The 24,114-nt window shown below is 40.5% G+C and overlaps 1 protein-coding gene and 2 long non-coding RNA genes across 3 annotated transcripts; 1 reads left to right on the top strand and 2 right to left on the bottom strand.

Moving 5' to 3' along the window:
• Positions 1-47: 47 nt before the first annotated feature.
• Positions 48-2,173, bottom strand: LOC136437055 (uncharacterized). The gene is made up of 2 exons (XR_010756147.1): positions 2,108-2,173; positions 48-181 (listed from the first exon to the last, which is right to left on the bottom strand). It is a non-coding gene; the product is annotated as an uncharacterized lncRNA (long non-coding RNA).
• Positions 2,174-5,467: 3,294 nt separating this feature from the next.
• On the top strand, positions 5,468-18,175 carry LOC136437612 (uncharacterized). The gene is made up of 17 exons (XM_066432235.1): positions 5,468-5,615; positions 7,720-7,770; positions 8,227-8,311; positions 9,136-9,173; positions 9,592-9,642; positions 10,302-10,343; positions 10,896-10,949; positions 11,663-11,695; positions 12,165-12,200; positions 12,654-12,725; positions 12,910-12,987; positions 13,731-13,802; positions 14,057-14,150; positions 14,579-14,644; positions 15,075-15,113; positions 15,415-15,447; positions 15,881-18,175. Coding segments are annotated over exons 1-17 (3,141 nt in total). The 5' UTR covers positions 5,468-5,613.
• A 2,153-nt stretch (positions 18,176-20,328) lies between these two features.
• Positions 20,329-23,746, bottom strand: LOC136437054 (uncharacterized). Its single transcript, XR_010756146.1, has 3 exons — positions 23,579-23,746; positions 21,076-23,159; positions 20,329-20,380 (listed from the first exon to the last, which is right to left on the bottom strand). It is a non-coding gene; the product is annotated as an uncharacterized lncRNA (long non-coding RNA).
• Positions 23,747-24,114: the final 368 nt, after the last annotated feature.

Genomic DNA, 24,114 nt, shown 5'->3' with positions numbered 1-24,114 from the left:
ATTTCCGACTTAACGTCTTACAACAAGCGATACAATCATGCTTTTCGTCAGACCAAATCACTAAAATATCGCTAAGCAAAGTTGAAGAGGAGCTTGTCTGGTCCTCAGGGGTCAGCGTCCTCTCGGACGTTTAGCAGCGTTTGGAGACTATTCAGCCCTCGAGATCACCAAATTTGACATCCTACAAACAAATGAATAAACAAACTAGAGTTCCACGACCTCATACCTTCGCAAAATGATTTTAACCTTTATGACTGACATATTTAGGAGTGTTTCTCATCAATCATAAATCATACCAGTTGATCCTCTTCACCCAAATAACAGAAGTTGTCCAAAGTATGAGCTTATCAAAGAAGATTATGCTAACATTTATCATCAATTATGCAAAGGAGGTCCTTATTAGCATAATTTGATTCAACGATGTTCACATTCACATAACTTTCAAATGCCACAAGTATGAATCTGCCATCATTTACCTGTATGTAATTATAGTAGTTTCTCATTGATGATGCAAATTGCGCATACAATTGCATATTTTCTTTCTATTAACATTCTTCTCTTCCTCAGTTACAAATGTCACATATTTGAATAGTTATATCATGGAACACAGCAGGTTTTAAAAATTGTCTCATTAGTTATGCAAATTAGAATCTGATTTGAATAATCATATCCAATCATACAAAGCATCACGTAATCTATCTACATATCAAAAATCATGACCATCCATCAAGCCCATCTTGAGTTATAGTATTTTCTCATTAATTATGCAAATGAGGTCTTCATTTGCATAGTTGATATCTATTGATATTTTTCTCCTCCTCAGTTACGGTCTCGGACCGGAGTTTTTTTGCGATTTCGTGTATAGGCCGACACCCTCAGGTCGACGGGCTACAGTTCCGCCAAGAAAAGTAGGACGGAAAATGTAATCACATGGTCGAAAAGCGGTTTTCTGCTGTTTTCCGATGTATTTATCGGTATTGTCCATTGTCACTTTATTTTGGGTAGAAACCATAGTAAAATGTAAATTTTGCACTCGAAAATTATCATTTTTTCACACTTTTTTGATCGAACCTGCTCGGAAAAAACGAGTTTTCCTGGGGTCACGGCATATATGCTGAGGAAGGTTAGTAAATGGTGTCTCTGAAAAATGAAAAAAATATAAAAAAGTCATGTGATAACTTTTTCGCAATCTCCGATGACGCAAATTCGGTGAAAATGCACTTAAAACGATGCTATTTGGGTCATCAGGCGAGAAAACCGCATCACCGTTGCCGCGGACTAATACAAAAAAGGCTTCGATAGCGAACCAACTGCACCGCGCCCAAAAATACTACAACTCACGGGCTTTTCAGAGGATTCAAAATATTTATGCACAGCTAAAACCATCACCAAGCAATCTCGGGCAGGAATCAGGGTGACGACCACGCACTTCCGGCAGATTACCGGGTCATGACCCAATCCCCCGGTCAGATTCGAACTCCGACCGGAACCTTACATATGTCACATGTTTGAGAGTGCTGTCATGGAATTTGGCGGATGTATAAACTTTCCTAATTAATTATGCAAATAAGATACTGATTTGCATAAGAAGTATCTAATCATGTACATCATCACTCAAGCTATCTACTTACCAAAATTCACGACCATCCATCAAGCCCTTCTTGAGTTATTCCCTTTCAAAGTCTGAAGCAAAACCTGCTCCTGCAGTTCCAAAAAAGCCAGTAGGGGGCCAAAACCTTTACCAATTACTCTCTGTCCAAAGAGCTATATACCACTCAAAAACCAGGACCATAGCATGTCCAGAACACGAGATATCAAAACAGGAATTTTTGCTGCAGTACCGTAACAAGCCGCTAGGGGACCCAAAATCTAATCATTTCCAAGTCTCATCAAGACCTACCCACCTACTAAATATCACCACAATCCATCCAAGCCTTGTCGAGTTATGCTGTTTGTTACAAACACACACACACAAACACACAAACGCTACCCTCTGCATAACCTTCTCGGCGAAGGTAATGATTTGTATAAGCCAAGAGTTCATTGAAAATATCCAAATTTGTGAAGTGTGAAGTTGAAAACCCTGCCCGAGCTTTAAAACACTCACTGTGTGGATGGTGTCGTCATCAACAAAATGAATGCTGATGCGCATGGAAGTTTCCGACCCGCTATACGCTCGTTCTCATTTGAATGTACAAATTGCTGTCGCCAGCCTTTACGACTTGATATCAGCCAAATTAAGGACACGATCGATGCTTTCTTCATTTTCATGTATCATGTTTCACGAAAAATGCACCTCAAAATTACTTATGGGTTTTGACTTAGAAAACGTTATGGCAATGGGTGGCCTAAAGAGTTATAAAAAACGGCTGTCGCCTGCGGAGACATGTAAAATTTATAAAGCAGCCGAGAATGTAACAGTTCAGTTCAGAGAATGACCGGTTAACTGGTGAATCGAGCAACTAAGGCCCTCCGACAAATCACGTCAGATCGCTCCTGTTACTGTTCTTGTACGCTGTGCAAGGCGGTTTATGCCTGTCGCCCAAAACGGTAAGTTCCGTTACCGTTTAAAGTAAGACGTTCCTGACATTAAGATATGCCACATATAAGGTGCCAACCTGTCGTTTTTATGACGACTTAAAGCTTTGGTGGCTTTTAAAAGGAACAAATAAGAAGTGTTTGCTATCAGTTGTGAACCACCTCCTCGAACAAATGACAGTACAGTAATGAATGTAATCTCCGTTACCATTGTTTGATGCTCTCTGGGTTGTTAACAAGGTCTGGTAAAGGAACGCTGCCCATTTTCTAAATGTCCGTACATACGTCCTTTTAATAATAAAAGATGGGACGCAAAAACGGAAATCCCTTTGAAGGAAAAGCCGAAGTTTTACTGAAGTAGTAAGCTCCGTTACCGGTAACGGAGATTACACCTGTTGCGGAAAATACATAACCTGGTGCAGAACTTTTTGTAGTTGTGCACCATAACGCGAAAGCGTTTGAACTAGAATAGAAAAGTATAGATTCAACTGAGAGAAACCCCCTGTAGGGTTATCATAGTCCAATTTTCTACTCTTTCTTCCAGATTTTGTTTCCAAAGTTGAATTCTTTTTTAACCTCAAGACAATAAGTAATCTATAGCCTTTGATACGTTTGAAGAAGAAGAAAAGAAATCTGAAGTCGATCAATTAAAACTTGGTGACTTGCGTCTGGTGAACACGCCTTTTGTCGACAGTGTGTAATCTCCGTTACCGTTTTTCCGCGATTCCCCCTCCGTTCCAAATGCTTTACTGCTCCTAAGCAGTATTAGTTCGCAATATCGAATATGTTATAGATGTTGTAAGAGTTAAATTATTCGGATCAACGGAGGATGGAACGTTTTGCAAGAACTATCAGATTCCGTCTCTGGTAAATCGAAATGCAAAAACAAATCCAGACAATATTAATCCTGAATGAAACAGTTATAAAGCAATCGTCAGCACGGCACTAAATACAGACGTTTTACCAGAGATATTGACTCCTCAACTATAGGTTTTGAAGGCGATGTCACAACATGAAAGCTCCAAAATTGAAGTATCTAATTACTGATGTTCAACATTTTTTTCCGCAAAAATATGGGCTAACTCCAAGGACATCTAATCAAAGCTTAGAAATTTTCGGCAATTTCCCGTTATGAATTAGATATAATACTTTGGGGATCATAAAAGAAGATGTTCAGCTTAAAAATGAGGTAGGTTTGCTTGGAAACTGAGCTGATCAATTTTTCGACCCTAAAAATCGCTATTTTGCACATTTCATTGAGAACTAGAGTTCCACGAACGCATTATCTTCGCCAAATAATCAAGGCTTATCATGGATAGTGATTAATATTTACATGCTTTGATATCACCCCCTGCAAATTGGATCATACACCATGCCGTTTGGAAGTTATGAAGGGGGGACAGCCTAGATAGGGTTAAAAATCATTTGGTGGTACAGGACTAGTAGATGTGTCTAGTGTGCTGATATATGAGTCTGTATGTTGATATTATATGGGCCACAAAGGTTTGGCATTGCAGTGTCGTATTTGAAAGTGATGATGAAATAGTACAGCCTATATATCAATAGAATAAATCTTTATCTATATCATACACATTTTGGAAGACGTCGACATAGTAAATGTGACTTTTCCGTACCTAGCAGTGGTGCAGTTTTGGAGCAGTGTACTCTCCAAGCAGAGGAGTGGGTCCGGCTGGTTTTTGACGTGTTTTTAGGTTGTGGATAGCTTAATTTTTCCCCATATGAAGTAACGTTAAGTCGCCTTTATCCATAGTTAGTAAATTCTTTGTCAGCGGTTTTTGAAAATGGGGTCAGTAACACCGCCAGAATTACAAACTTAAGAGACTTAAGTATTTGCAGCACTGTCTAAAAAGCTTTGATAACCATGCATTCGAAGACGACGCAGTCAAAAACCTAACCATAATGCTTAACGTCCCATATTGGAACGTTTTGTCTACATGTTGACGTGCCCTGGCCTAGGCCTGACTGCGAGATTGGCCCCTTTACCATGATGCATTTGCTACATTCATCCGCGACTAAAAAAAGTACAAAGCTGTTGATATTATTAGGGGAAAATTGTAGCGTTTGTTGTGATTTAGTAAATCAATGTGAATTAGGTATCAAAACATTATAGCACAGACCGTGTATTCAGCACGTCTAAGGGCGAAGAAACTTCACGCGATGCGCTACACAAGAGCTAGTCCCGAGCGCAACCTGGTTGCCACAACTGTGCTCATCCGCTGGAAATCATACAGGAATGACCAGAAGATAAAAAGTAGATCAATACCATTTCATGTTATCCCAACGATCAACTAGATGACGGAATTTTTGTCAAAAGATATGATTATAAGCCAGAGGACGGCTTGAATATTCAAAATAGCTTGAGATGATGTATTTAAAACACGATTTTCCATGTTCAACGCACGATTTTAAAGTTCATTCCTCCCAGGCGTTCGATCCGCCATGTTTGCTCCGGTTGCCATGGACACGGTGTTCTATTTACACAGATGACAACTAGCCAGCTCTAGTAGCAGGTGGGGATTTTTCTCTCTCCGTTTTTAGACTTAAAAAAAATCAGCAAAATGATAATGAAAATCACAAATCAAAGTCAAAAGTTACTCGTACGTTTTCTTTACACAAAGAGGGGGCAGCGGGGTGACATAAAGTGGAAGTTTTGGGTTTGAAATGCACCGAAAAATCTGAAATCATTTTTGCCGCTGACTGAATAGAACAAGGTCGAAGTCACCAAGGTTATTACTACTTATATAAGGACAACAACAGGATATTTTACGACAAAGACGGCCTGAAATATAACCCAGTATTTTGTCTCGCAATATTTTAAGATTTATTAATGTATGGTTTGTGCTTGAAATAGATTTACATTTGTTTTTGACGACATTTGTAGGCATTTTACTCAAAGACATCTACATTTGAGAAGTTGAATGATGGCGACTGCAAAGTCAGGTCAACAGTCTAAGGACAACGCTAGCGTCGAGAAGACATCGATGTTTCGGAGAATGGTCCAGAAATTGAAGAAAGGATCAACAGAAGACGACTTGGAGGTTGAGACTAAGATCAATGTAAGTTTTTAAACGCCGCTGTACTGCGTTGTTGTTTATGCCATTTGAAGTGATGCCACTTGAATAACATTCAACATGAAGCTATCTTTAGTTCAATTTTTTTGGTTTCAAGATTTTTCCCCCCCAGGATGATTCCCCCCCCTGGGGGGGAAACGTCTTGGTGAAGACGATTCCCCCCCAGGTCGATTCCCCCCCAGTCGTTTCCCCCCCAGGTCGATTCCCCTCCAGTCGTTTCCCCCCCCAGGTCGATTCCCCCCCAGTCGTTTCCCCCCCTGTCTAGCTGTAAACCAGGTTACGTTTACCAAGTGACTATCACGTTAGATTCTAAATATACTAGATGCACAATTTACATTATTCTATAAGTACTGTATAACGTTCTAAACTTTACGAGTTTAGCTGCGTGCCGCTAAACTCCCCTGTGCTAGCGGGCGGTGCGGCGATTTCCAAGTCCTCACGCCCGTCATGACCAAGCCCACTGCGCCTGCCGTTACTTTTATATATAAACGTCATCTTTATATATAAACAGTACTGTCAGAAATAAGAAAAATGCTTATTAACAGATTACTATACGCTGAAAAATGACACAAAACTGCTAGCTATGCTGTAAGTTTCTAATCCTGTTAATCATTGTGACGTTCATGGGACTACAGCGGGCGGAGTGGGCCTGGTCAGGCGCCGCGGGCGGACTTGACAATCGCCGGCGCCGGCTTGCACTGTCGGGTTATGATGGCGCGTAGTTCAGCACCTGCTCGAAAAGTATATATAACGTTATATATGATATAACAGTTACTGATTTTATCCAGCATAAAGGTGTGTATATTCGGTGTATGTAGATGGTGCATTTTAGCAATCGTAGCGACTACCATTAGTCAGGTACAGACAGGGGGGGAAACGACTGGGGGGGAATCGACCTGGGGGGGGGGGGGGGAAACGACTGGGGGGGAATCGACCTGGGGGGGAAACGACTGGGGGGGAATCGACCTGGGGGGGAAATGTCTTCAACAGGGGGGGAAACGTCTAGGGGGGGAAACGTCCTGGGGGGGAAAAGACCTGATACCAATTTTTTTGTCACAAGGCCACCTTGTGTAGATTCTGCGGATGCTTCACTAAACGTAGGTTACTATTTTGATGCCCCAAAGTGTGTATCAAGGACATATTAACGTTTGATGAGAGTATTTCTATTAGTACGAAAATGTAGAATAGACACAAATCATGACAAATTATACGACCCTTCAATCTTCTCTTGATATTTACCTTCCACTTAAAGAAATTATTTATTGGACGATTTGAATGCAACTTGTAACATTTTGCCATTGGACAAAAAAGTGCAACAATCAAAATGATTATTTTCAGAAAACGTCATTTGCAGAAGTTACATAAGGTGGCCAAATTAGACTTGAGAATTCTTATGTTGCATCATGATTATGGTTTATTACACCAATATGTAGTTTGTTGGTTCTTTAATTTCAGAAAATAATGCTGAAGTGATATATCAACATAAAATCTGTCTGAGGGATTTCAGAAGGACTATTGTATTTTTAATGAGATTTTCCTCCAAGCACTGTTAACTCCAAAATAGAATTAATTGGTGTGATGTTTTCAAGTTCATTTGTTTTGTGTTGTGTTGTTCTTATGGTAGCAATTGTTTCCTTTCCCTATTCAGCCAACCGAGAGAGTCAGCACAGAGCCCTCGTTAAGAGAGTAAGGACTCAGCTTTAGTCAGATTTAGCTTAGCTAGCACTGCAGTCAGAAGTCAGAGTTTACAACTATGGAAAAACTAGGAAACAAGAAATCCATTCTTCATTGTTGTATGTTTTTCTATGTCACATACTAGTACACAGCAACTTTGGGGGGGGGGGAGCAAAATGGAGGGGTTGCTCATAGCTGTTACTGTTGCTAGAAAATCTTAGTGCCTCAGTACAACATTATTGTGACACCAACTTGAAGGATTAGTATTTTGAATAGACATAGACATTTGGAAATTGAAAAACAAAGTCAAGCGCAAAAGAATTTTTTCATGATGCCAGAAAAGATGTCACCGTTTTTTTAAACATCCAATTATGATACGATTTCCTAATTGTTATTATGAACTCTTTCTTTACAGGGCAAAAGAGTGCGCTGGGGCTCTTTCAGAAGACCTTCAAGACCCCCAGAAGTAAGTACTGTAAATACATTTATCTTCACAGGTATCTTGTTTAATGGTAGGAGTGACAAATAGGCTTTGTTGGTGGTCAAAGTTTGCAGTCAAAACAATAATGTAGCATATATAAAGACAGTTTTGCAGTGTCATGATTTTACTGTAGAGGGGCAGTGCAAAAACTGCAAAAATGAAATCAAGGTGATAATTTCAAGATGGACTGTAACTGTGTAGTAGCGTTATTTCAGTTTTCAATTTCATTTTAATGTTATTAGAAGTTTAAAACAATAAATGAAGAATGATGAAAAATTGACACCACAGGTCCAACTTCATAAACAATTGATGCAACTGCTGCCACAATACTGTCAGTCATTGTATTCTCTTTGTTTACAATCTTTGCTGGAAACGACATCAAGAATTGTTTATCATGATTGTGGTATATCACTGTTAGTAATACTTACATCCCAACATTAGAGCAGGGAAGACTTCTATGTTCAGAAGAATGGTCATCAAACTGAAAAAGGAGTCGGCAGAAGATGACTTGGATGATGCGTCCAAGGTAAGTTCTATTAAATGTTACTTAGGGAGTTCATTTATGTGTCAATACTGTAAATTTATTACTTTTGCAGTGGTTCTATTTCAACAAAAGAGGGGAGGGGGGTTATGGCAGTGTTTTTAAAACAATCATGTAGTTACTAGTATGCTTACTATTATTATAGGGAGACATATTCACTGTGTCATTAATTATCGTGAAAAGTCACTGTGAAAACCATAGATTTAATAGAACCACTAGAAAAGTTTTAAGATTTACAGTAAAAATGGCAAGTACTTAACCTCCCTTGTGCATTTGAAGTGAAGAACATTATTTTAACAGATTTCTTTGTTATATTTAAGGCCACTTTATGTAAGTTCTGTGGATGCTTCGTGTTGTGGTTTGATATTGTAAAGCTACAAAATGTGTATGAAATATGTAAGAAACAAGAATGAAATTCTAAGGATAAAACTGTGCACACAAAACTATTTTGACTCTTTACTCAACACAACAGTACTATATCTACTGTTCATTTCTTCATTTAGATTTTTGAAGGATATAAGTAAACAGATAGTGTAACTTGAAACTTTGGCTAGTGAACCAAAATGTTGGTGCAGTTCAGTATTTACTTAATGATCTTCAGAAAATGTCATCTGCATAAGTTACATGGAGTGGTCATACTAGCTAGAGTTTGAAATTCTTATATTTTGATAGAATTATGATTTGAATTTGATTTATAGGACTTAGGTAGGTAGATTTGAGTTGCTTTCAGAAGTTCCTTTTGTTTTGCTGTATTTTGTCTTTTTTTTTGGTTTATTGTAGCATGTTCCTTTTCTTACTTCCTTACTCAGCCAAGTCAGAGAGGCAGCAGTGAGCCCTCGTTGAAAGAGTAAGAAGTCAGAAGTTTTAGTCAGCTTTAGCTATTATATAGCCACTGTAGTCAGAAGTAGTCAGAGTTTAGAGCTATGAAGAAAATGTGTGGGGCAGGGGATTCAGTATTCATTGTTACATGTTTAAAATGTACACTTGTATGCATACCCTGTCTTTAAGGAAGGGCAGAAAAATGACGGGTTCTTTGAGTTGTTACTATTGCTACATAAAAGATTGTTTGTAATAGACAGTTTCACGTCAGCAGTATTTGAAATCATTTCTCCATCATTGCAGAAATACATCAAAAAGATTTGACATTGAAATACAATAACTATTATTGTATGTTGTTTATCATGGCAGAGATACCCTGCTTTTTTTATGTAATATTACAGTACCAATTTACTTATCTTTTTTCTTTTCTTTTCTCTTCCTTTCAGGGTGATAGAGTACAGTGATTCTCTTTTGGACGAGCTACAAGACATACAGAAGTAAGTGAGAATTAAAGTAGAAAAAAATACTGGTTCATTAAATATAACATGATTCATCAGTTGATTCTGCTCCATATATATGTAGAAACACTAAAAAGACAGTGAAACAAGTGTCACAATTTTGTTGGCCAATTTCTTTATCATTTGTCAATGAAACATATTTTATCATTATTATCATTGGGTGGGCCGACTACTCTCTCTTCACAGCCAGGGGCTGAATTGCGAGGAGCGCACATTTGGCGGGGCTAGATCGCAAGGGTCTGTAGCGACTGCCATTCGGCGCGCAGGTGACCTCAATACGACAATTGCCCCATGTGCGGCCATAGGCCTGTAGGATTTGAACCACTCACACCGGGAAGGACCCCTCCTCTTTTCGATAATTGCGGTGTGTTCTTTAACGTGCTTGAGGTGTGTCTCTTCTCAAACACGGGACCTTCATTTAACGTCCTATCCGAGGGACGTCCCTAACCAAAGCTAGGTACTCATTTACACCTGAGTGAAGTGAGGAAAGTCATGTAAAGTGCCTTTCCTAAGGGCACAACGTCAACGGGACAAATCAGGGAACGACCGGATTCGAACTCAGTACCTCTGGGTTCTGGGGCCAAACACCCTGCCACACGAGCGTATATGGCTAAGATGTTTCTACTTTGTCATTTCAGCTGGTTTCGGACGAAACAAGACATCACCTCCCTTTTTGTCAGGTAACATTAGAAGTTGTGTTTGGAATTCTCATTTTTTTAATACGCTAACTTTATAGGTTAAATGTAAAGGAAGGTTGGGTTCGATGAGTACAGGAAAGGTGGAAAGAAAGTCTAGAGCAGAATTCAATGCAATCAAATCTATGGAACTCTATAACGTTACAGATATGCACTTTTCTTTCTATATCACTTGATGCAAATTCAACAAGCTGGCTATATAATCCACAGCAAGCAATTCATACAGATTAATGATACTTTCTGGCAAATGTAAAAATTTTCACACCATTTCTAGGTGTTGTTATATCAATCAACTTTACTACATTTAAGTATTTTTTTAGCTTAAACTTAAAGTTAAAGCTGTAACATCAGAACAATAAAAACAATCAAGATAATGAAACAAATGTGTTGACAAGTGGTATTAGATGTCAATTACATCATGATCCTTTGCATCAAGAATACTAATGCAAATTTAAGAGCACAATTCTGCAATTAAAGGAAATTCATGTGACGAAGAGAAAATACTACAGTTCTTTACTCTGTTTTTGCTTTTAACAGGAGGCTACAAGAACAAACTGAAGACGACCACAAACAGGAAAACAAGATTCTGAGGTAAGAACAGCCATTTCCTACTAACGTCCTGTCCTTGGTGCTGAAAAGATATCTATTTGAATTGAATATCCATTTCTAAAGAATAAACTTTTATTTTATACAGTAGATAAACCTTTAGTTAAGCATTCTATATCATTTTCATCATGTAAACTAAGAAAAAGATGCATGATATTTACTCTAGATTTTGAAATATTCACTGTGTTTTTTTAGTTTTGCTGCAAAACCATCACACCAGCAAACGCTTGTTTATTTGTACATGGAATCCATAATTTCTACCAATTCTTTAGACAACAAACTCAAAGATACCACAAACTCTTGATTTTCATTGTTCCATGAAATTTATTAGTGTCATGAACTTAAATGAATTTACAGACATGAAATACCACTTTTTAAAAAGCTTTTGCTTGCTCTCTTGCTACTGTAATTTTTTTACGGTAACTAGACTTTAGCTGCTTTAAGTTTAATGGTCACTAGTCAATGGCTAGAATTTCAACAAAGCAAATGTTTGATAAGTAACATTTGAGACAGTAATTTTTCTTCCCACCATTAAAATTAGATGTTGTGAACTATTCCCTTTCCTACCAAACACTAAAATACCAACTGCAATATTGAATGGGTTTACAGTACTAGTACACACATGTATCTCTATTCACAGTTGTAGTCATGATTGTTGTCATTATATTCCTTAATATCATTTTATGGATTCTTTCCAGTAACTTCGCCGGACGGCTAGAAGTCACCAATACGTAAGTTACAAATTATCATTTTGAAATCATATCATCATGAACTAGAGCTATCACCATTGTGAAACATATACTGTCAGACCTGGCTGGCCCCCTAGCAAAGACAACCACCTCCATGCATAAGCCACATCGAAACAGTCCCATAAGATTTTGCATTGGTAAGACCCTCTTGTCTGGAGCAACCACCTCCAGTCACCAACCATGTTCCTCTGTCCCTTGTTGAGACCATGTTTGACTGTATTTGTTTGAGTAAATCTAGAATTACAAGCATGTAAGCTTGTTAAAGGCTTGTAAAAGATTTGCATGGCTTCTTTGTACAATCTGAGTAAGCTCTTAAACCACACAAATTTGGGAACTGAAATGAAAAATTGGCAATAGCAGAGAAATTCTTAAGAAACATTGAAACTTGATAGAAAGTGTTTTAAATCAGTTGTTTGAAGATGCTTAACAATTCTTTGATATCTTTCCTTAGAATGATCCAGAAGCTGGAAGAAAACCCACAGCACAGGTGAGTTTTGTTCAAGGAACTCCCACTCACTCACTCACTCACTCACTCACTCACTCACTCACTCACTCACTCACTCACTCACTCACACACACACTGATACACACTCACACACACACACACACTCACACACACACACACCCACCCACTCACTCATGCATTAACTCACACACACTCACTCACATACACACACTCACTCACCCACTCACCCACCCACCCACTCACCCACTCTCCACTGACACTACACAGTTTACTGTGTCTGGTTCCCTAACTTGGGAATGTTAGACCAGTTGTATTTAAATTCCCTTTGACAAACATAATTTATTTTGATATCAGAATAACAAAACTACTAGCTGTGGGGAGAGCACACTGTTGCAACCCAAAAGAGAGACTCAATCTAATACATTTGTACTATAACATATTTGATATTTCTGTCCATTCTGTGTAACACAACAGGATCTCCCAGAAAGATGAGTTCATTCAGGAGCTTCAGGCTCATGTGGTTGTCCTGGAGTCAGAAAAGGATGGGTGAGTTATCTTTGTTTCAAAACTTATCATGATTTATAGCATATGGTCAGAACCTGATCTTTATCAACTTAAAGGTCCAGGTCTTCTAGTAAGAATATCAGTGTCACAGTACATGCACATATTTGCTGCCACTATTTTTATCTTTAAAAAAGCAACACATGAAACTCTTTTTATTTTCACCCAGGGAGAGAACAGAAGCAGCCACAAAGATTAGAGAACTAGAGAAGAGACTTGCGGATCAGGCCGCAAACACACGGCAGCGGTAAGTTGGGTTCAGAAATTAGACTCACTCACTCTCGCTCATTCACTCACTCACTCACTCACTCACTCACTTGCTCACTCACTCACTAACACAATCACTCTCATTCATTCGTCATTCACATAATTACTCGCTCATTCACTCACACACACTCACTCACACAATCACTCTAATTCATTTATCCATTCACACAATTACTTGCTCATTCAGTCACTCACACACACACACACACACACAATCACTCACCCACTCACTCACTCACACAATCACTCTCATTCATTCATCATTCACACAATTACTCGCTCATTCACTCACACACACACACACACTCACTCACACAATCACTCTCATTCATTCATTCATTCATCCATTCACACAATTACTCGCTCATTCACTCACACAATCACTCACCCACTCACTCACACACTCAATCACACAATCACTCACACACTCACTTGCAATCGCTCACTCATTCACTCACACCTACCTTATTGTACCTAAATTAATGTTCTCAGACTTGGGAGTGTCAGATAAGTTGTGATTAAACCCTCCTTTAACAAGGTTAGGGATAAGATACCGATATCTAATGATAATAGAATATCATTTTTCCCAATGCTGTATTAGAATATTATTAAGTATTTAGCTATAAGGAGGACCCACTGTTGAAATCCACACAAAAGAGAGACTTTCTGAATTTTGTATTTTTATGATTGATCTGATTTTGTCCATTCTGTTCACCACAACAGAGTTGCCCTGAAAGATGAGGAGATCGAGCAGCTGAAGTCTCGTGTGGAGGTTCTTGAATCAGAAAAGAAGGGGTGAGTTATCTGCATTCCAAACCTAGCTGTAATAAAACTTTCTTTTTGGTATGAAAAGGAATAGCTAAAATTTGGAATCTGTGCCCCTCCCCCTTTGATTCTACCCAATGGCATGTAATTGATAGGTGTCTTAAAATATGTGCCCAATTGAAACAATGGCTATTGAAACTGCATTTAAACTTGAATAACAACTTTGCAATTTTCTCCATGGCATCTAAATGGTGGTCTATATGTGCTATTTTCATCGTTTACAGATTTGGTGAGGCCAGACTGCATGTGGGCATTCAAACTCAGCAAGGGAATGATGTCCTGATTGACCCGCAGCCCATACTACAGGACATACAGAAGGTATGTGTAATGTGTCATCCATAAATTTTGATTTCGGCATTGTTATGTCAAAGTGGTAAGAACAGAGCATGTTGTTACGCAGTGAATCAAATTAAAATGTCATATGCCATTTTTTTCTGCCATTTGAGACAAGGTACATTTGCAGTCATTATGATATCATATTGTTGGATTTTGGCCACTGTTCAATGTTTATACTACATGTATTGTGTTGAATGATACCAATCACTATAAATTGGAAAGCTAGAGAATTTGCTTACTAAAAGGTCTTCCCTAAGTTTCATTTTGATGCTATTTTAGAATTGTCTCAGTCAGTTTACCAAATGTGAATGCTTTGCATCAGTACCATGTGTTGTATGTTGTTCCCAATAAAATGTAAATATTCCATGACGCATGAAGGAATACTCAAATATTCTATATCCTTTTTTTAGATGAGAAAAGAGAATGAGCAGAAAGCTGCACGTCAGCAGGAACTGATCAGAAAGATGCGAGAACAGGTAAGGATCGGAAATTGATTTTGTTTGCCCAAATCATTCCGTTTCATCTATTTGTAACCTTGTCCTGCTGGCGTTTTTGACGCAAGTTGTTTCATTAATCAGGTAATTTTTCCTGGACTTTTTCTGCACTGCTGTGGCATAGTTACTTCTGCATTTGGTGTGTTTCACTGCAGTGTGATGCGTTCAGCTAAAAAATACCCCAAACCCTTGCATATATGGGGCCGACATACAGGCTGTGTAATGTGCAACCCATATATACATATATGGATAAGGACAAGGGTTAATGATCATGATACTACATACATGTTATTGTTAGATTATATCCTGGTTAGTGAAGTATCCTCTATATGTAGCATTATCAAATGAACATTGTCAGATACTCCTTAAATGTGAATCAATGGATCAATTAAATTATTTTTTCTGTTGGTAGATGGAGGCTAACAAGGGGTTGATCAAGACGCTCAAACAGGTTAGTTTTGCAGATTCTGAAATGTTTTGATGAATACAAATACCGGTATTGTGGTTACCATTTTGATTTTGCAAATATGATATTATATTGATCCGTGCTATCGAAAAACAAAAGAATAAAAAAGGCAGTCTTGCGTTTTCATATAATACTTTTAAGTATTGATAGATATAGTATATTAAAATATACTATATCTATTTTAGGTTCTGCACTGAAATAAATTCACATTAGATGCAAATACTATGCTTGCCAAGATGCACTGTTCCATACAATAAATATCCCTTTTACCCTGGCATCATTACAGGATCTTACTGGGCAGATTGGGGCACATGACCATGTAAGTCACAAGTTTATGCGCCCTACAGTACAAACTACAGGTTTTGCTTTCATGCAACTGCTATTTTAAGTGTACTTTTTTTTTCAAACCGATGCTAGCATATTGAAGCAATTCTTCTAATTCAGTCTTCATTAAGCAATTACAATAACAAAACAATCAATAACTACAGATAAATGTTTATAGAGAACTCAAGTATGTTGTCGCTATGTTCCGTAAGTCTTAGGTAAACATTATTTCCATCGCTGATGAAAAGAGTCAGGTGGACACTTGAAAAGTCTGATAATTTCGTACTGTAATCCGGGGGTATGGATTAAATTACAATTCTATTATTAATCAATAATAGATTATTCACTGACATTCACATTCACATTTGCATGTTACTAACATATTCCTGTCTATGGTGCTGATTTTTATGCTGTAGTCACTTCTTTAGGGTAAAGTGAAGAAAGACATAACAGGGACATCAGCTAAGAAGGAACATGCGGCGTTTGAGATGCCCACGCTGCTTCTCAACGACCTACCCCTGGCTCTTCCCGATGACGAGCAGCACAAGCCAACAGATAAGAAGGAAGCCGTGGTGTTTGAGGTACCCACGCTGCCTCTCAACGGCCTACCCCTGGCTCTGCCCGATGACGAGCAGCACAAGCCGACAGATAAGAAGGAAGCCGTGGCGTTTGAGATGCCCACGCTGCTTCTCAACGGCCTACCCCTGGCTCTGCCCGATGACGAGCAGCACAAGCCAACAGATAAGAAGGAAGCCGTGGCGTTTGAGATGCCCACGCTGCTTCTCAACGGCCTACCCCTGGCTCTGCCCGATGACGAGCAGCACAAGCCGACAGATAAGAAGGAAGCCGTGGCGTTTGAGATGCCCACGCTGCTTCTCAACGGCCTACCCCTGGCTCTGCCCGATGACGAGCAGCACAAGCCAACAGATAAGAAGGAAGCCGTGGCGTTTGAGATGCCCACGCTGCTTCTCAACGGCCTACCCCTGGCTCTGCCCGATGACGAGCAGCACAAGCCGACAGATAAGAAGGAACCCGTGGTGTTTGAGATGCCCACGCTGCTTCTCAACGGCCTACCTCTGCCAGATGACATACAGCATGTACAGACGGAGAAGGAACCTGCGACTGCTCCGATGCCAGAGACTGAAAAGCCTGACGGATACTCTCCAACAAATAGTGCAAATGAGGGTGAAACGTTCGGGAAAGAACCTGCCACCCCACAGGGCTATTCGAGTCGCAGCTTGCCGTCAGGTGATGCAAACATAACAGAGCCATCGGGAATTCCTGAGCAAGAGCTGCCGTGCCCTCCAGAGTCCCTCGCTGAGCAGAGCGTCACCCGGAGTCTTGTTGAGCACAGAGTCCATCCGGAGTCTTCTATGGTCCACTCCTGTCCGCTTGATGAGCTGGACGAGGCTATACCTGACTCCGTCTTGCAACAGTACCTTCTTTCTAAACGCATAGCAGCCTATGCTCAACAGGCACGTTCAACGTCTGCAATGGATCGTGGACTAAAAAATGTTCCACCTGAGAATCCTTACCCTGCACGAAAGTCAGCGTCGACCCAAGCACAGGCCTTTTCGGGAGATTACAAGCTAAATCACAGTGAAACGTCAGCTGGTGTGATGACTGAGCTCCTTCCCAATGACATCACACTGCAAGATGACCTTCAGCACAAGCAAGCAGAGAAGAAGGAAACTTCAGCTGGTGTGATGCCTGAGCTCCTCCCCAATGACCTCCAACTGCCAGATGACATACAGCATGCACAGACAGAGAATGAACCTGCGACTGCTCCGATGCCGGAGACTAAAAAGCCCGATGGATACCCTCCAACAAATGGCGCAAATGAGGGTGAAACGTCCGCGAAGGAACCTGCCACCCCACAGGGCTTCTTGAATCGCAGCCTACCGTCATGTGATGCAAACATAACAGAGCCATCGGGAAATCCTGAGCTAGAGCTGCCGTGCCCTCCAGAGTCCCTCGCTGAGCAGAGCGTCACCCGGAGTCTTGAAGAGCACAGAGTCCATCCACAGTCTTCTATGGTCCACTCCTGTCCGATTGGTGCGCTGTACGAGGCTATACCTGACTCGCTCGTGCAACAGTACCTCCTCTCTCGACGTCTAGCAGCCTATGCTCACCAGGCACGTTTAATGGTGTTACCTGACTCCGTCATGAAACAGTACCTTCTCTCTCAACGCATAGCAGCCTATGCTCAACAGGTACGCTTAATGCGTGCAATGGATCGTGGACAAACAAATGCTCCACCCGACAATCCTGACTCTGCTCTAAAGTCAGCGTCGTCCCCAGCAAAGGCCTGTTCGGGAGACTACAAGCTAAACCACAGTGAATTGACGCAGAGGCCCTCTGTTAGGTTAAGGGCGTCTTCGGACTCGCTGTCAACTCCTGAAGTCGGTGGTGGAGACATAAAACCACAGTTCCGGTCTGCACCAGGGGTTGTAAGAAATGATGAACCCTCAGGACTGGAAATTGTGATTGAGAATTCATCGACACCAGAGCATGCCCACGCCGCGCAGCAGAAGATATTGCAGAGATGTCAGCCTACGTCGTCAACCAACAAGACGGCCACTGCGTCCTGCCAAGGAAAGAGTCCAACGCTTCCTGGCACTGAGGGAGAGGGCACTGTTCGAAACGACCCCGCGTCTTTCCCACTGGCACTGCTGAAGTCCAGAATTAAGAGGGGCCACAGGCTGACCACTACGTTATTCTGATAGGAGCTGTATCAGAAAATATTTGCTGAAGACTTGACGAGATTTTATGCCACAATGCATGCTCAACAAGGTGATCATTAGAAATTACATGTGACTACTGTGTCAACAATGGCGCGTCCACTCAGTAGAAGTCATAATAGTCTACCATTTGTCTACATTTAATTTCCATGTGTACATAAATATCAAGATACTGTGCTTAAATCAAGAGCAAGAGTGAACGTATTTTGATTTATTTTCTTTTAAATTGATTATTTATTGATTTATCCATTTTGGTCATCACCTAGCGTCAGCATGTGTGATTTTATTATGTCATTGAAGTATAATATATGGGTCATCGTATGTAAGCGAAGACACAAAACTTCACTTCAGAGACGACCTGTTTATGTGTGAAATTGTATTGAAATTGTAGATACTTTTGAAATTGTACATGTATAAATCAAAGTGACATGACAAAAATATATTTACAAAACACAAAGTATTTTATGATGCTTTACATCCATGTATATGTGAGTGTAAAAACAGACATTTTAACCGAGATGTATTTTGTGATGCAATTCAGAACTAGACATTGTGGCTTTGTACACATGTGATATGTAATATATGTGTCTTCTGAAGCGCCAAGAGGACTGTGTTGTATTTCTTGGACTGTGGTGTGACTTGTTGTATATGGAATAGATCAAATATTAAACCAAGATGCCGCAGATATATAATCCAACCACATTGTATAATATACTTAGTGCGTTTACAACGTGAAAACTTTGTACCTGAAAATTATATCGTTCTGTAGCGGTGCTATTTTAGTACTTTTGCAACCATTTTTGTAGGTTATAGTTGCTTACATAACCTAGGTAGTGCCTACGTTAAAAGATACAAACGCGCAGAATAGGTCAGATGTCACCCCGGTACTGAATGGTATGCTAAACCAACAGACCCGACTATTGCGGCATATCTTTTTTTCGGATTGGAATTTTCAATGGCGCTTTTTCAACGAGGCTTTAGAATCAGAAAAAGAAACATCCATATTTTTCTTATGATACCAGATCAATTCCCTGGCTACAACATAACGAATCAGTGCATAAACATAGACAGCAACAAAAAAATACCTCTGTCTCTTGAGTAGAATCTTATTCTTGGAGAAAGATACTTGTGAATCAGCTTTTGCTGGAGAATCACCTAAATCAAACAAGAGGTTTCATTGTGTCCTAACTATGATGATCCATTGACCCCTTCTTGAGTTATTACCAAATGAAGGGCGCACAGCTGGCACACAGCTGGGTGACCTAAATCCCAAGCCAGGCAATCCTCCAAGTGTCCCTGAATTGAGGTCGAGTAACAGCTTTCAATGGGATTATACATTACTCTCTTTAATTATGTAAATGAAGTCCAGATTTGCATACTATACATTTCATTATGTTAATCATCACCTAAGGTACCTGCGTACCAAAAGCAATAAAGATACACCAAACCCTGCATGAGTTATCCTCCTCCAAAGTTTCAGACATAAAGGCCCACCGCAGCTCAAAACAAGTCGTCAAGAGGCCCAAACTTACACCACTTGTTCCCTGCCCAAAGACCCATCCACTATAAAAAAATCATGAACCTGGCGCCTCCAGAAAATTTCACCCCAAACTTTGAAGCTCCGCTGCAATACTTTAGATACCCGCTAGAAGGCCCATTATCGAACTTGACCTTCCTTTCTGTAAACCTTACCCACCCACTAAGTATCATGCAGAACCATCGACAGCTTCTCGAGTTATGTTGGCGACATACAAATACACATACACACAAAGCCCGCTGCAGTACCGACGGAAAATGCCAGGGGAACCATTTTTGAACTTGACCTCCGTTTCTACAACATCTACACACCTGCAAAAATTCATGAAGATCCATCAACGTTTCCGTCACTTTTTTTTGCCTACATACAAACACACAAAATTCAAAGTCCGCTGCAGTACTGTTGAAAAACGCAAGGTGAACCTTTTTCGAACTTGACCTTCCTTTGCACAACCACTACACACCTACCAAAAATCATAAAGATTCATTGAAGTTTTCTTGAGTTATGCTCCTGACATACATACAGACCCACCCAACAGATTTTTCAACCGAAAACATAATCTTCCCCGAGTACTAATACTCGGCGAAGATAACGAGCGTATAATCAGGGTACACGGAGACTAGGTGGCCTCCCTCAATGGTATAGATCACCTAAACGTTAATGAAGAAATTAATTGAAATGAGTCCTCGCTAGAGAGACAGGTTGGAGTTTTAGTATAATCTATGATGTGGAAAATTGTGAGTAGTGACATAATAATGAGTGATCATTACATGTTGTTATTGATTGTTATTCTAATTAGGGACTACATGCAGTACTGAAGAGTTGACTAAGGGTATGCAACATCAGGTTAATATATATAATAAGTGTACATTGTAAATATAGAACAGAGTATAAATGTCTCTGCATTACTTCTTTTCAGCTGTTTTAGTCTGAGGAGAAATTAAGTCCCCGCGCGCATTATCAAGTTTACAGTACACAAATTTGAGTAGTCAATATGGAGTGGGAACGCGCTACTAAGTTATTCGCTTCCCCCGAGGGGGAGAGGGGCGAGGTCTCAAGGTGGGAGGGCGGAATCGTTGTTGACACAAGACCTATTCCCGTCAGTCTCGGAGCGGACTACGTGCCTTAAAAAAACACTTCAGGATAGTGTGTGAAGTGTACAAACAAATCAACGTCGATTTGAATAGGGAGGGTATAAGTTTTAACATTTTAGTTTTTGATCTTTGCAGTAGGATGCAATTTCCAAAAAGATTTTTTCAAAATATTCTCGGTGGCCTATCGTCCATAGTCAAAGAGACCTCTCTTCACCAGTAACAAACTTCATATATAAAAGCTTTACATGTACCAAGTTTCTCCAGGATTTGTGGGTAGTTGTCGGAATTGCTGACGACCCTCCATGGTCCGCAGTATTTCTCTACAGGAAAAGGCATCTCGTGGGTTGTTTTGTCAGGTGAGAGAGAACGTTAAGAAGGTGTGGTCTGGTGTAGGTGCGCTCAGGTATGTGAACACGCAGATTGCACAACTTGTTGCACCGGGAGATTCCCCTTATATAGACTAAGACGCCAAATATGGACATTGCCAGGAGGCCAAATATAGGCACACATACGATAGCTTGGTCGAATACAATGGCTCTGGGTGCAGAATGACTGTAGGGTGTGCGCTAGTCCAGATTGAGTTTAACAGCAGCATGACCTGCGGGAAGGATTATATCTCATGTCGGGGGATAATCTCTCGTCCTGAACTATTCGGGAGGTTCTAATGAAACGCCAATGGTACATACACTTAGCAGGATGGTTTGTTCTATTGTGTCCTGAACTCGACCTAATCTTCTTGACTCTGCCAGCATGCAGCACCGTGCAATAGTGACCCCTGACGGTCCCTATCAAAACTTCAGGCTCATGAAACATTTACTGCAGTTTCTGTCTGCATCGCTAGCTGTCACTAATGTATTGTTCCTGACCTAGCCTTGTACAATTTCATAGTTGTGGCATTTGGAAGTTATGTGAAGGTGTACATAGTTGAATCAAATTATGCTGATAAGGACCTCATATGCATAATTGATGATGTTAGCATAACCTTCTTCTGTTATTTGGGTGAAGACGATCAACTAGTATGATTTATAATTGATGAGAGACACTCCTAATACGTCAGTCATAAAGGTTAAAATCCTTTGGCGAAGGTATGAGGTCGTGGAACTCTAGTTTATCATTCTACGTTATAGTAGAAACGTAAATCACAGAATTTTGAAACACATTTTGAACCACTGACAATAAAACTTGGAGGGAATTTAATTTGAATGGAAGCAAGTACTTGCAGGTATTGGTCAATTTGTATTACCAACGTGAAAAACTATGATTTGACCACAAAATTCCCAGAAATTCAAGATATACTACTTCAAGAATGAAATTGTTTGAACTACAGTTAAGACCATTCAATCCTCATTGAGCGCTCGCTGCGATCCTTGAGCGCTCGCTGCGGCCCTTTGATCCCACCTTGGGCGCTCTCACGGCGCTCACCGCGCTCTCAAGGCGCTCCCCGCGCTCGCTCCGCGCTCCCTCGGCGCTCTCTCGGCGCTCGTTTTTTGATCGCCATTCTCGGCGCTCTCACGGCGAAGGTTTTGAGCACGTTCAAAATCATCGTCGAGGTGACGGCTCTCTCGCCGCGATCCTTCCGCGCTCCCACGGCGCTCTCGCCGCGCTCTCGGGGCTCTCACGGCGATCTGGCCGAAATGAGGTCGCCGTGAGAGCGCGGTGAGAGCGCCGTCCAAGTGGAATGGGGGGTATAAAGGAGGGTGTAATAAACGTGCTTGTATGATAATAACACAAAAATACAACTTTTTCTGTTTCTATATAGCAATGATAGTATTATAAAAACAAAATGCATCTAAAGTCACATTTTCAGCTCTTGTTTACTGCGGCCGACTAACTAAACGTTAATTATTTCTCAGATGACGTCACATTAAAATAAGGAGGTCTACGATTCTGAGTAAGCATCGGCAGTGAAATGCATTGTCGGTAATATGTCACATGCGAAGGTCCCTAACTTAAAAGACATGTCATGATCATTGTCTCACTTTGCAAATCATTGTCAATACGTTTTTTTTTAAAAGTTCTCAGGGGCCTTCATTTTTGACATATCACCCACAATGCACTTCGGTGCGCATGCGTACTGAAAATCGTGAACTTCTTTTTTGGTGTGTATTACAATCCCAGGGCACGCCTAGCCTCAAATGAGTCGAAGTCAAACGATTGAAGGGAGACCAGATCGTCAGGTTTGCCGAATCGGGCTGTTTTGTCCGACCACACAGGGATGCCATTTAACTCCCAACTGCAGTGGCACAGCAAAACTGCAAGGGTCGCTTTCATCAAGATGAATGCAATGTCCATCCCAGGGCACTGGTGGTTGTCTATAGTAGCCGCCTCCGAGAATCTGGAAAGCATATTAACAAGATCAAGGCTGTATTTGTGATCTTAGGAATTATCATTATGATAGCAACAACCCTTGATTGTCATTTTGGGTCTTCTTTTAACTTGACCAAGAGTGTATACTTTTGACTGCATGAATGAATCAAAGAAAAACAACAACATATGAAGCTAAACAATTAGCTGATAAATTTTCATGACTTCTTTAGATATGATTGAATGCTGGACATAGAAGGCCGCATTAGCTTTAGAAAAAATAGATATGATTCCTTGTTTCAAATCTCAACCAACGAATATGAGGCATCCAAAGGTAAAGTTATGAAAATTAGAATGTCTTCTGCATCATTAATGAGCAGGCCTATGAAATGACGGTCGAAAGGATGACCGTAGCATCTTGAGACACAAATGGTAAAATTATTTTCGTACCTTCCATGGGAAAATAAAAGATGTTTCTTCTTTTCTTCGTCATCAAGAAACCGGCGACACCTGAAGAGCCCCGGACGGAGGAACACCGAGACATCCCTCTGCGCCCAGAAGCAACTACCAAGCAGCTGCTCCCCCTTGCGGACCTGTGGATAACAGCAACACTTAGCTGCAGCATTTTCATCAGGACATATGATTTTTATCTCCTTGTCTTGTTTTCTGTGTGTGTGTGTTTGTCGCTTCAATGAAAAAAAGAGTCTTCTGTGTGTTTGTTTCACATGACACATTGTGTTTCTCTGTACTGGGTCTACGTATTTGAATACAGTGCAGATAGGCAGGATGCGAGGAGGAAGCATCGATGTAACCTGCACTGCACGAAATGGCCACGTATCCTGACGGATCCGACGTATCCGGAATCGGGCCTCATGGCGTTTCCGAGCGAATCCGGAAAAATCCCAGTTCACTGCTCGGATACTGAGGTGCCCGAAGATCCGACCAATTCCGACGCCGTATTCCTCTGGATCCGTGATGCGCCTCGG

The sequence above is a fragment of the Branchiostoma lanceolatum genome, chromosome 6, assembly GCF_035083965.1.
Source record: "Branchiostoma lanceolatum isolate klBraLanc5 chromosome 6, klBraLanc5.hap2, whole genome shotgun sequence".
Taxonomy (NCBI): Eukaryota; Metazoa; Chordata; class Leptocardii; order Amphioxiformes; family Branchiostomatidae; genus Branchiostoma; species Branchiostoma lanceolatum.
Note: the sequence above shows the minus strand (reverse complement) of the source record. Positions and strands in the feature narration are given on the sequence as shown.